We start from the raw sequence: 13,308 nt of genomic DNA on the forward strand, positions 1-13,308 counted from the left end.
GTTTGGGGTGGTAATTCAACAACTCTGGACAGCAATGACTTGGGAGAGTACTGAAGTAAAATACTTACTTTTCTCTGAGCAACTTTATACTATACTTGGTGTTCAGATACAGTAATAGCTTATGGAATCAGAATAATTTACCCAAATTAGAAGTATGTGTTTCACTTGGCTTTCAGCTGCTCACTTTATCTAGACTTGATATAATTAAGAATTATTTGTAAGTACAATGATACTCTAGGACAGGGATGTCAAACTCATGACAACGCAATGTTACATGACATATCGGGACTTTCTCCCCCTTCACTAAATTGGGCTGGGGCATGGCCAGCACATGACTCATCTGCCCTGCGGGCTGGGAGATTGACAGCCTTGCTCTAGGAGATAAGTACCTGTGGTAGGAATAAATTATAGGACCTAACTTCAGTATCACAGAGAGAGGAAAAAAAAGACTTAAGGCCAATTGTGAAATTTATTAAGTTTTTAAAATCTCATATTGTTTCTGTTTTGAATTTTTTAAAGCATTATATCACTCAGAAGAGTAGAAGCTCGAGAATGTTTTACTTTAAATGGAAGTAGATTTTTAGGATTCTGAAAATATTTTGGGGTCCTTTGTGAAATTACTGCCTTGTGAATTGTTTGGTAATATTATATATTAGATATATTAGATCTTTTAACTTTCTGAGACTTTATTTTTATATTTCAGAAATTTAGCCTGGTTATAGAAGCCTTGGATAATGGGCAGCCTGTAGACCTCAGGGATATGCCTCCTGCCCTGGAAAGTAAGAAAAAAATCTTTGTTCTTGGATAAAGTATGAAGAATGGCAGTTAGGCCAAAAACCTTCTGATACACTGCTATACAAAAGAATATGGAGGCTTTGGATTTACAGATTTTAAATTTTCCAGTACCTTCAAGTTTGTTTTCCAGTACCTAAAAATTGACTCTGGAAGCAAATATGGGTTTTTTTCATCTATTTTATTAGGTTACTCTGTAAACATTACACATGTGTCCTTAAAAGACTTCTACATGATTCTCAATCCTCTTTATTTTTGAACCCAATTAATGTCACTTATGCAACAGGTAGTGCTCGACTTACACCCATTCATTTAGTGAGCAGTCCAAGTTACAATGGCACTGAAAAAAGTGTCTTATGACTGGTTTTCACACTAAAAATCATTGCAGCATCTCCATGGGCATGTGATCAAAATTTGGGCTATAGGCAACCAGCCTTTATTTATGACAGTCACAATGTCCTGGGCTCATTTGATCACCACTTGTGACCTTCGCAGCAGGCTTCCAACAAGCAAAGTCAATGGGGGAAACCAAATTCATATAACAACTGCATGATTCACTTAGCAGTGATTCACTTAACAACTGTGGCAAAAAAGTCATAAAATGGGGCCCAACTGAACTGTCTGGCTTAGCAACAGAAATTTTGAGCTCCAATGTGGTCACAAGTCGAGGACTACCTGTATGCTGTATGCTGTGGACCATTTGTATTATTCATGGATATGCTTAAGCATAAATCTGGATGCCCTGAATATTTTCAGTGCTCAAGGTGTGTAATCTCGTACCTAAGGTGTGCTTGTTATTTGCCTCTGTTTCTGTTTTGTTTCGAATAAATATACCTTTCTGTTTTTTCCTCCCTCTGTCTAGAAGCCATTGCCTCTATTTTGCATCCATGCAGTTGTAGCTGCTTGAACAGCCAACAAATTATTAAAATTAGTTTTAGTTAAAGGGAACTTTTGGATATTTGGTAGATACCTCTTAAGTAGACTGTTTTAATCTGTGGTATTCTTAGTACTGATTTGTTTGCTTGAGGTCTTATTAAATTGTGCTCCAATTAAACTGAATGTATTACTTCATTATTTCCTGGCTTATTATGAAATGTAGCCAGATATTTTCTTGGTCTTTATAAATACTCTTTTCAGAACTTGAAAGTCCAGAAGACGTTCAGATTCCCTCAATACAAACTCCATCTGTACCTGTGGAAAATTGTCAGCTTGTAACTAAACCAGATTTTCAAGGTTATGAAGATCCAGGTGAGATATGCCCCTGTAATTAGCTATAGTATTAAAATTACAAACACAGTTGCTTTGTTGTTGTTATTGTGGGTGTGGTTGTTATGGCTGTCTTTAAGGGCAACCTTAAAACAAACATATTGCAAAAAAGTAAAGCTTCTTTTAGCTTTTTTTTTTTTTTGAACAATAAGTAATACTGGTTTGATTACAGCAAAAGAAAGGTACACATTCCATGACTGCTCTTTTGGTATGTTTTTTGTATGCATTTCATAGGTTCCCAACAGCAGCCAAAAACGGTGCTAGAAGCTCTGAATCAGAGGTTGGAAAAGTACAAATCAGCAGCAGCTCAAGCCAAAGCAAATGGTGATGGCCGGAAAAGCAGGATGCACGAGAGAATAGCCAAGGTTAAAAACAAAAATAGGGGTGGGGTTGAGTTGATGCTAGCAATAGTTCCCTGTTTCTAATGTCTTTCCTGTGAGGCATAGATTTAACATCTTTTCACCAAAATATAATTGATTGTTTTCTGCTTTTTTTTTAACTACAAATCGGCCTTGAATTAGACAGAGTGTTAAACTCTTAACTACAGGTAGTTCTCAACTTATGGCAAAGATTGGGACCAGAATTTATGTTGTTAAACAATACGATTGTAAAGTGCAACCGTGTCGCTCAGAAATCGCAATTCCTGCAGTCCGGGTAGCTTTTGTTAATTGAATTCCATGATTGTTAAACAAAACAATTTCCTACTTGCTTCCCACAACTAAGTCAGTGGGGAAGCCCACAGGAAATTGGAAGTCCCAAGTGGCTCATAAGTAGACCGGCAGACAGTTAAATGGCTGCTGCCAGGTACGGGAGGGCATGAGAGTGGAAGGGAGGCATGGCAAGGCTCATAGAGAATTTGTGGGGGTGCCTAAGGTTGCAGGAAAAGCACAATGTGTGTTGGAGAGAGTACAGAAGGATGCAAAAGAGGCACAGAGGGGGGCTGCAAAGGAGGCACAGTGAAGGTATGTGAGGGAGTGCAAGGGAGGTACAATGAGAGTACACAAGGGGTTGAGCAAGGCTCAGTGAGGGTGCAAGCAGGGCACTGAGGCTCAGGGAGGGTGTATGGGGATATACAAGTGGCCAGCGAGGCTTAAGCAACATCCAAAAACAGCGCTAGAAAAGCCTTGCAGTAGCGGTTGGAAAAGTACAAATCAGCAGCAGCTCAAACCAAGAGGTGCTGGAAGAGGGTATGGCGGTGGGAAAGACTTACCCTGGGGACTTGCAAATTTCTCTGCTGGTTTCCCTTTTGACTTTCTGGGTGATCTGTCCCCGTCCCCACACACACACAACACAGCCAGCCGAGGGTTAAGGAAACACTTTGGAACGCACCCAGTTCTTATCTCCCTCTTGGCAGCGATAGACACACCATCTGCCAAGGGACTTTATTTTCACAAACAGATAAGATACGAACGTTCAAGAAAGTCCAAACAGAAATAATATTCCTCCCAGCAGTTCCGGACGAGGCTTTAGTGGCTGTCCAAGGTTTACTTTGTTCGTCACAAGGATCCTTTGACCACTACCCTCTATTATATAGTCTCTGGGGTGTGGTCCAGTGACTCAGTTCTAATCCCTAGCACGCCTCCTAAGCTGCTGCAAACGTTTATCACGCCTTCGGAGGCGTGCGTCCAGGAATGATGTTTCATTATCACTTTGATTTGAATCAGCTGTCTCCTCTCCCTCGACCGGCACTTGAGACAATGCCAGAGGGGAGGGGCCTGGAGAGGGAGGCCTGGCTGACTCCTCTTCCTCATGCTCGGAGCTTTCTTCCTCCGATGGGACAGGCTCAGAGGGCGGGGCCACAACACTGGGGAAGCCAACAGGGAAGGTCACAAATAACAATTCCATGATTACGGGAGCGCTGGGACGGTCATAATCATCATTTGTTCAGCATCGTCATATAAAAGGTTGCTGAATGAATGGTCATAAATTGAGCACTGCCTGTATACAGCAGGTCAGTGCAGTGGTTTGCCATTGCCATCTTCCTAGGACTGAGCTGTTGACTTATCCAAGGTTGTTCAGCTGGCTTTCTTGCCTAGGGAAGTGGGATCCAGGTTTCCCATCTCCCATTCTGACATCTTAACCACTAGACCAACCTGGCTCCTTTCTTTTCTGTATAACACAACATAACATGGTATAAAAATGTGCTTTCATACTGAACTAGAATAGTGTGCCCATTTACAGAAGAGTAAGCTCCATTGCACTTAGTGGGACTTAATTCTGAATAAGCAGGTATAAGGACTCACCAAATTAAATCACAAAGACATGGGTTAATATTCTTTGCCAAAAAAGCCCAGTGACAATTGTGTACTGTGTAATGCAAGTGTATTCTTAAATAGAGTTCATGCAAAAGTTTCATGGTCAAATTGTGTGTTTCAATGAATCCCTGAGCGAACAGAACTTCATGATACAAAGTTAAATATAGCATTTTTCTACCAATCTGAACACATACTTCATATTTATGTACCTAATTTTTGCATGCAACGCTATGAGACAAACTCTTCTGTCTTGTTCCAAGATAATTTTCAGAAGGTATATTGATTTCTGGCAGCAGATAAGGAATAAATTTGTATTTTCTCTCTCTAAACAACATATCTGATTGCAGCAATATCAAGATGCCATAAAAGCACATAAAGCAGGAAGAAAAGTTAATTTTGCTGAACTACCAGTCCCCCCTGGTAAGTAACTATCAGGGTTGTGCATAATGAGAAATATCCTAGCATAAACATTTTCTGTGCCAAATATATTTTAGCAGATTCTGCCCTGTTGTGAGACTGAGGCAGCATTACAAAACATGCAGAAAAATTTGCCCTGTTGTTACCTCTAAATCATGGGAATGGTTTTAACAACAAAAAAATGCTTGAAAGTTTTACTTCCTTAAGGATCTTTATCCTTAATGTATTGGCAGAAATTGTAAAATTTGCTATTACCCCAAATCAGCCCCTCTGTTCTGCTATTGTGAACACTGTGGATTTTATGGAAATGAGAACTGTGAATAACCCTTCATATATATGGAGTTCTGGAGAATGTACATTTGCTTATATATTTCATTTATCTTGCAAAGTTTGAGGATGAATTTGCAATATTTTTACCTGGGATAATCACAAGTATTATAGTACAAATGGATAAAATTAGGTGACAAAACTAAATTCTGTCCATATATCTAAAACCATATAGTTAATATGGGAAAGCTACCCTATGTATAAACATAATGGATGTAGAATATCATTCTGATTTTCAATATTCATATTTTTTTTTCATTTAGCATAAATTAAATTCAAAAAAAAATTTGTCAGAATTTTTGCAGAGATACTATTAATTGTTGGGATTTGTTTTGTGGGCTATCATTGTAGTCCACAAACTTTTTAAGATCCTGAAACTTTTGAATGTACCTAAAATGTTAAACTCTTTCCCTTTTAAAATCATGATTTCCTTAAATGTTTGTGGTTTATATTTCTTCCTTCTTTTGACACTTGTTCGTTGAATTTTGTTAGGATTTCCTCCAATTCCTGGAATGTCTCCTATAGATGGTCATGGCACAGTTTCTGGAATGCTGGAAAATGCTAACACATTGATTAAGATGGAAGAGGAGGAAGAAATAACCAATGACAAAGATCATGATGATGATGAGGTATATTACTAAAACAGATATGAGCTTAACAGAGTTAAACCCAGTTTAGTCTAGAGCATGGGTGTCAAACTCGTGGTGTCACGTTGCCATCACATGACATTTCACGATGTTTTTCCCATTCACGGAGCTGGGATGGGCGTGGCCTGTGCATGACACATCTGGCCCGCGGGCCACCAGTTTGACACCCCTGGTCTAGAGGTTTAGGCACCAGGAGACTGAGTTCTGGTCCTGCCTTAGACATGAAAGCCAACCGGGTGACTTTGAAGCAGTAATTCTCCCACAGTCACAGTGTCAAGCTCGGCCAAAAATCTGATAGGTCACTTCCCGTCACAGCCAAAGGACAAACACTTGTTGATTCAACAAAAGTGGACCCTGAACTTGCAGGAAAAATGTTAGGAAGAAAAAAAATTAGTTTATTCCTACAGTTTTTTTAGTGGTGCATTGATACAGATTTTTGTTTTGATTTAGGACATGAAGGATCATGAAAATGTGATGGTTTAAGGTTGAATATTATTCTTGCCTTGTTAATGTCAGTTAAGACTTAAAGTTTGAGTTCCTATTACTAGTTCATCATCTCATCAATCCCATATTGAACATTGGACCCTCCTCCACTCTGACACCTTCCAAAATATGTTGAGCTGAAATTTACAAAATTCCCCTGCCAGTATACGTTATGGAAATTTTGGAAATTATAGTTTAGTCTTTTGGAAAAACTAAACTGGAGAAGGATGCGTTCGATCATTCTGTGAAAAAGCCACATTTTAAGGATGAGGCCTCTCTATTTTGGACAACCCCAGACCAGCCGTTTGCTGAAATGGGATCTATATGTTCACGATTGGTCGTTTTCCTATACTCAGTTTTCATGCACGTGGCTTTTTATTTCTGTTTCATTTCTGTAGGGTGAATCTTCCACACAGGCTCCAGCTGCCCCAAAGTCCACCCAGCTACCTACGAAACCTGTGCAAATTGTTCAGCCACTAGTGGTGCAATCTACTGTAATCCAGGAAGACTCTCCTTCAGAGAAAGATCATTTCCTGCCTATCTCTGGAATAGCATCAGAGAGATCCCCATCTACTGAGCACCTCCCTTCAGCTGGTAAAATTTTCAGAGAGAGCTGACTGTCCAGCAGTCATATTTTTTTTTCTTGTTTGTACCATATTGTGATAATAAAAACAGCTCTGATATGTTAAACCAAATGGGCAATTTGAATCCCAACTGCACATGTGACCCTCCATCCCCAACCCCTTTTCTTTGTAGCTCTGGAGCCATTTTTATTTATTTATTTTATTTATTTTGTCGCATTTCTATGCCGCCCAACTCCCTCTGAACTCTGAATTTTAATTACAACGGGCATGTTTTCTCACAATTTTTGAGTTGAGAAGTGTGCAAAAATTGTAGTGGATGCCCTAAAACAGTACAAATCAGTTTACACTTCTGAAAAGGAAAAAAGAAAAAAAAAGGGGGGGAGCGGGCAGGAACCAACAGAAAATTTGTAGTACGCCCCAATCTGCACCATGGTTAGACCTACTGCAGATTCTCAGGAACAAAAGGTGGTTTACCCCTGCTGTCTTCCAAGCGGATGCTTCAGGGAAGTTCAGAGATGAGGCCCAAAGATAGCTACCCTTCTTCAGTCTTTGAATCTGGAGGTTCTTCCTATAAGAATTACGTTTAAAAAAAACCCAGAATGAGTAAAAGACACATTAGTGAAAAATGTACTTGGTTGCTTTGACGTATTCATCATCTTTCATAAAGATAAAATTACTCTCACCCTTGAGCAGTGTAACCTCAGCGCCTTTTTGTGCAATGGTATTTGATCGATGGTTTCCTGTGTTTTCATTTAATCCTATGGGATTAAATGAAAAGGACGAAAGCTTGTCGGTTGGGCCAGATCCGCACCTGAAACATTTTTTAAACTGAGGAACTTTTTTGTTTCCTTTCAGCCAAGGAGCATCTTGAATTTCTGGAGAACAGAAAAAAGCAATACCTCAAAGCTGCAATTCAGGCAAAGAAGAAAAATGATCTTGAACAAGCCAAGGCCTATCTGAGAACAGCCAAGAGCTTAGATCCAAAAATTGAGATGGCCAAAAATGGCAAATTGGTGGATATTTCAAAGGTTAGAAAAACTGGCCTATTTTGAATGCCTATATGCACTGTTGTTGTTAGAAATAATTTATTGTCCTATGTTTGGAACAGTGGGTGGTGAAGAAAAAGGTAATTTCATGGTGGCATTCTCATATAATTCAGGGTTTTTGAAGCCATGGTTTCTTAAAAGATGAGTTAATTGCAAGTTCTCACAAATGTACACTGTCATAGATACGGAGTTAGTTCAAAACATTTTGGGCTGAGAAGGTAAAGAATAATATAAACAACCCTTCCCCTTTCCACACTCAGGAATCAACCTAAATATTGCTTCACAATTGCTAATGGAAAGTGTTATCCCCAAAACTTTAGGAAAGATGGGGCAGGCAAAGTTCCTCACAGCCTCAATTACTGGGGTTCACTCAGCATTCTCATAGATGGATCACTGGCCTTTGAAAGCAATTTGGTGTCATGTAGCACCGCATTCTAGTGTTGCCTGCTAGTCCAAGAAAACAGATACAGGTCATCCTCAACTTATAATCACAACTGGGACAGGGACTTCCATCATTAAGTGAGCCTATTGTTAAGTGAGTGGCACCCATTTGTACAACTATCGGGCTTCCCTCGTTGACTTTACTTGTCAGAAGCCAGCTGTGAAACAGAGATCACATGATCCTGGGACACTGCATCCTTCCTAAATATATTCCAGTTGCCAAGAGCCCCAATTTTGATCCTGTGTCCATGGGAACACTGTGATAGTTGTTAAGTGCAAGGGCCATTTGTAAGTCACTCTTTTTGGTGCTATTGTAACTTTTGAACCATCACTAAATGAATGGTCGTAAGTAAAGGACTACCTGTATATTGTACCACATGAGCCCTTGAGATCAAAGATGATATTCTAAGAGAAGTAGCTCTTTTCTCCCCAATCTTTTCCTGTCTCCTCTGAATGGCCTCTCTTTGTCTCAGCAACACTTTTTCCAGGGAATCTCTGACATGTTCTGTGTTCTGCTGTACAGCTGCCTTCACCTCCTACGGATGATGAGGGTGATTTTATTTTCATACATCATGAAGACGTTAGACTTTCTCAGAAAGTAGAAGAAGTTTACATTCAACTCATCAATCTCCTGAAAGACCAGCATGAGGTAAGCGGACGTGGTCTAAACTGTAGTTCACTAGAAAGTCTCGGGAGTCAGAATCACATCCTTTCTCGTCTCAAACCTCTCCAGTCCAGCTGTTCTGTCCCCCTTCCCCACACAGGCAAACAGACAACCAGGCATGCCTGCCAAGATTTTATTAAGCAATCAGACTAGAAACCCTTGCAGATAAGAGTTTTGGCAGTAAACTGCGAAATGCCTGCCAAGTCAGTTTTCACTCACAGTAAGCAAGAGAGAGTTTATCCTCAGTCCGGTTCAGTAGCAAAAAGTAATCCACGAAGCAAGAGTTAGCCAAGGTCCAATCCAAATATGCACAAGCCAGATTTCAGGTGACGCGATGTGACTCTAGGTTTTTAACTTTGACCATCACAAAGCCTGAAGAGCAATCACACCAACTTTTATTCCTTGTGGGGTATGGCTCAATCTTTGGCCCTCCCACGCCTCTTTCATTGCTGCGCACGCTTCTCCCTCCGACGCTGCCTGGGATCAAGCCAGGATTCATTATCCTCGCTCCCTATCTGTCGTTGTTCCGATATGCTTTCCTCCTGGCATATCCAAGCTGTTCCTCTTGGCCTTCGGATGGAACCTGAGGCATTGCCAGAGAGGAGGGTCCTGGAGAGGGAGGCCTTGTCAGTTCCTCCCCATCACCTTCTGAGTCCTCTTCCTCTGTTAGGATAGGCTCGGGAGTCGGGGTCACAACACCAGTGAAGCAAAAAGGTGACATTCAGAGGAGACCTGGTCTTCGTCTTCGCATACAGCTTTGCTTTGGAATGCTTTTGGTACCAATAAAGGAGAATATTTGGAGCTGTAGTTGAAATGAGGGGTCTTGGTTGCTCTCTTGAGACAGCACTGATGGTGTTACCTAGTTTGAGTAATGAAATGTCTGCAAGAAAACAACCAAGCTCAGAGAGCACCCAATGCTTTTGGTTTAATTTGGGAGTGCTCAAATTGTTTCAGATGGAAGGATTCATCAGACTAACCAACTTGAGGGCTGCATTCCAAAAGTAGATTCCATCTCTGTTAGTCAGGTTACCCTTAATATTTTTTAAAGCTTCAAAAATGCAAATACAAAAAGGGTGAAATCATTCAGACCCACCCCCCAAATGGCCCGAGTTCCTGAGGCTGCAAAAGGATGCTGTGAGTCTGTACTTTTTTGCACTCCTGATTTAAATTTTGGCTTCTTTGATCCAGGCAGAATCACCATGAACTTTGCACCAGGTTTTTTAGAAACTACAGTTCCAAAGAATCAAAATTCACTCGTGTTGGCAATTTTTTAAAGAAATGTTTCTGTTTCCTTATCTATAGTCATGTTTCAAAATGAACCACATGATTATAAATTCTGCTCTCGTGTATGGTGGCAAACTAGGTTTTATAATTATGTCTAAAATGAGTCTTCCTGTTCTCTGCTTAGGCTTGGAATTCTGTCATCCAATGAGAAACTACAGCCCATTTCAGTGGTATTTTCCCATCAGTTTCCTTCAATTTTTCTATAATCATTTCTTCTCATTTAATTGTAGAGAAAATGGAGCTAGACCTCCTTTGGGGAAAGGCAGAGTTTACAAACTTTTAGAAAAAGATAGAAGCCTAATCAGATGCTTCACTCTCCCTTATCGGGCCAAATTGCAAGTAGATTAAATACCACCCAACGGCACGGTGTCATCCTTGCTCCACATTTCATTCATATACACTTAACTGCCTCATAAATTCAGAGTAATTTGAGGGAGCTAAAAAGATTGGGGTTGGAATTTTGTGTGTGTGTTTTTAGCTTTTTGCAAGCAGGTAGAAATCACTAAATGTGTAATCCTGAAGAATGTAGCAGTATGATTGCTTGGTTGTAATAAACCAGAATTCTGCACATCTGACTGGATAAATTTCCTTTCAAATCATTTTCAAACATTTGTTCTACTTTCCATTAATAGAAATGTATGCAGTATTCCAAACAATTTATGCATCTGGGAAATGTAACTGAAACATCAAGGTAGGTTTGCAGTTCAACATATTTTGTTATGTGTGGTAACATTAAAAATCTGGGGGGAAATATGCATGTAACTTGGGAGAGCTTGCAGTAGATTTTCTTTTCTTGTAAGTTTTGGTTTCTGTTGTTTGGAAGGAAACTGTTTCTTCTGCCTTCTATCTGAAGCTTAGGGGAATTTTCTTGGTATGCTTTGTATGGTACTGGACGTAGCATTTGGCATATTAACCTGGCTTTGTAGATACATTTATGCAGGTCTTCTTTGCTTCCCTATAGAAGCTGATACATTTTTTTAAAAGAAGCATTTATTTCTGTTGAGAAAAAAAGAAAATGCTATAAGATGATGCTTGTTCTCAGTAGGGGTTATTTTTTAGTATGTCTATTAAAATAGTATCTTTAAAATAAACTGCCCAATTGATTGCAACCCTGTTTAGTTAATCTACCAAATAAATGTTACAGACTGTGTAAAATGTATTTAATTGCCATATGATTTCCTTGATGAGGGTGTGACATTGTCCAGATGATGAGGGTTGTATCAGTCGGATCTGATGCTGGCTGAGTCATAATTTTTGACCACTCCCCTTGCTCCGCCCCTTTCATGCCCAGTTTAGACTCAGTCGGCCTGAGAGAAACATCTCCTACAGATCTGGCTATACAGCCCAGGTCTGTTCAATTTCACAGAATTGTAAGTCTTTTTGACCACCTTTTATTTTCTCTAGTTTAAAATTGTTACTTCCCCTTTAAATTTTTTTTCCCCCCCTTCTATTGTAGCCTGCCGGTTTTGCCTTGCTAGAGCGTCCTAAGCTGCAGGCTTTGCTTCGCTCCTGGCGGCGGCCATTTTGAAAGCCCCATTTTAAAAGGGAACTTTTTTCCTTTTTCTTTTTCCTGTCTTTTTTGGGGGGGATTTTTTTTGATCTATCCCACCAACGATTGTTTAAGGGGCCCTAGACCACAATACCACCAACAATAATAGCGATTCCCTAATTTTAAGGGAAATCGCCAAATCGGGCCGCCGCCCACGCTACAGCGATCCCAAAACCGCTGATCAGCTGTAGAGCGGTTAATTGAAGCGCCGCGGCAATTTTAAAAAGAAAAATTTTTGCCGCTTTGCCACCAACGAGTCTGCAAGTTTGGGGGGGGGCAGCAAGCTTCTTCTTGCCTCCCCCTGTGGCATTTCCAGCCAGTATTTTTCTCATCGTGGCTGTGGGGGCGCTGAGGAGGTCCGTTTCTAGGCTTGCCTAGACAGATACCTCCGGAGCAGAGTTTCCTCCTGCTCACGTGTGACCTGGCAGCCATCGTGCTTAACGCCAGAGTCGTTGCCATCTCAAATTTCAACCACGTGGCGAAACTGAAACCAAAAGCTATTTCTCCAGTCGACATCGTGGTCGCAGTGAGTATACTAAAGATGGCAGATCGCTCTTCCCATGGGGAGGAAAATACTATGTACACTGGGAAGAAATCAACTTCCAAACGTAAGCACCTTTCTAAACCTGAGGAGAAGGATTTAACAAAGAGGCATAAATCTCTAGAAAAGCAAGTTAGTGAGGTGCCTGCAACTGAGCCTGGTAAGGGGACCCCCCCCCCATCTACCCCCCCTCCTCCCATTTCAACTGTTAGCCAGGCCTGGTCTTCGGAGGGAGAGGGTACTGTTCTTCAACAAGACCAAAGCAATTTGCAAAACCCCTTTGCAAGTCAATTAATGACCCCTGCAACTCCTGTATTTGGTGGCCATGCAGCTGCAGCTGCTTCAACAGGTGAATCCTCTATGCCTGTGCTAACCCCTGAAGATCCTTTAAAAAATGTGCCAGAAGGATTGAGAATTCTGATTGAACAGGCCATTGCTTCTAGAATGGCAGCCAATATTCATGGTCACCACTCTGGCTCTGCTATTTCAGAGCGATCTGCCTGTATTAGAATTTCTCCTGCAGTCAGTCTTACTGGCTCTCATTCTCCTGCAGCCTCCAGAGTTAGTGAAGCCTTTGTGTTTGAGGAAGAGAGACATTCTGACCTATCAGATGATGAGGGGATAATCCAAGATCAACCTGCCTTTACAGGATTATTTCCCCCCAATAAATTCAAGTCTTTATTGCATAAGGCTCGCTTAACAGCCGCCTTAAAGGAAGATGAATACTTTCAAGAGATGCAGGAGGCTCAAAAGGGTGGACTACAAGGACCTTTTTCTGAGCCCCCCCCTGAACTTTGTTATGTACCAACTCCACAACTGTTCATAGATGTGGTAAAGAAACAGTGGGCTGGGCCTGCAACCATGGCATCTGCACATGGTTCAGATAAGAAATATTATGCTGTTGCTCCAAAGTTTGCTCAACTCTTGCAAGTTCCACCTGTAGACAGTCCTGTAGCGGCCCTTTCCTCTTCTTCATACGTAACTGGGGATACTTCTGAAGGTCTAAGGCCAG

The 13,308-nt window shown here is 40.8% G+C and overlaps 1 protein-coding gene across 3 annotated transcripts in view; it reads left to right on the top strand.

The window, feature by feature from the left end:
- CC2D1B (coiled-coil and C2 domain containing 1B) overlaps positions 1–13,308 on the top strand; it is a 35,959-nt gene that overhangs the window by 10,970 nt on the left and 11,681 nt on the right. For all 3 annotated transcript variants that reach the window (XR_011600248.1, XM_070941341.1, XM_070941342.1), the window contains exons 9-17: positions 704–779; positions 1,930–2,040; positions 2,293–2,423; positions 4,661–4,733; positions 5,550–5,686; positions 6,586–6,781; positions 7,627–7,799; positions 8,782–8,907; positions 10,839–10,897. Coding sequence is in view for 2 of the 3 variants with exons in the window: in XM_070941341.1 (XP_070797442.1) it covers positions 704–779; positions 1,930–2,040; positions 2,293–2,423; positions 4,661–4,733; positions 5,550–5,686; positions 6,586–6,781; positions 7,627–7,799; positions 8,782–8,907; positions 10,839–10,897 (1,082 nt within the window). In the remaining variant the exon portion in view is untranslated. The remainder of the gene's footprint in view (positions 1–703; positions 780–1,929; positions 2,041–2,292; positions 2,424–4,660; positions 4,734–5,549; positions 5,687–6,585; positions 6,782–7,626; positions 7,800–8,781; positions 8,908–10,838; positions 10,898–13,308) is intronic.

This window comes from Pituophis catenifer, unplaced genomic scaffold, assembly GCF_029215685.1.
Source record: "Pituophis catenifer annectens isolate HBS135680 unplaced genomic scaffold, rPitCat1.0.hap2 SCAF_3, whole genome shotgun sequence".
Lineage (NCBI taxonomy): Eukaryota > Metazoa > Chordata > Lepidosauria > Squamata > Colubridae > Pituophis > Pituophis catenifer.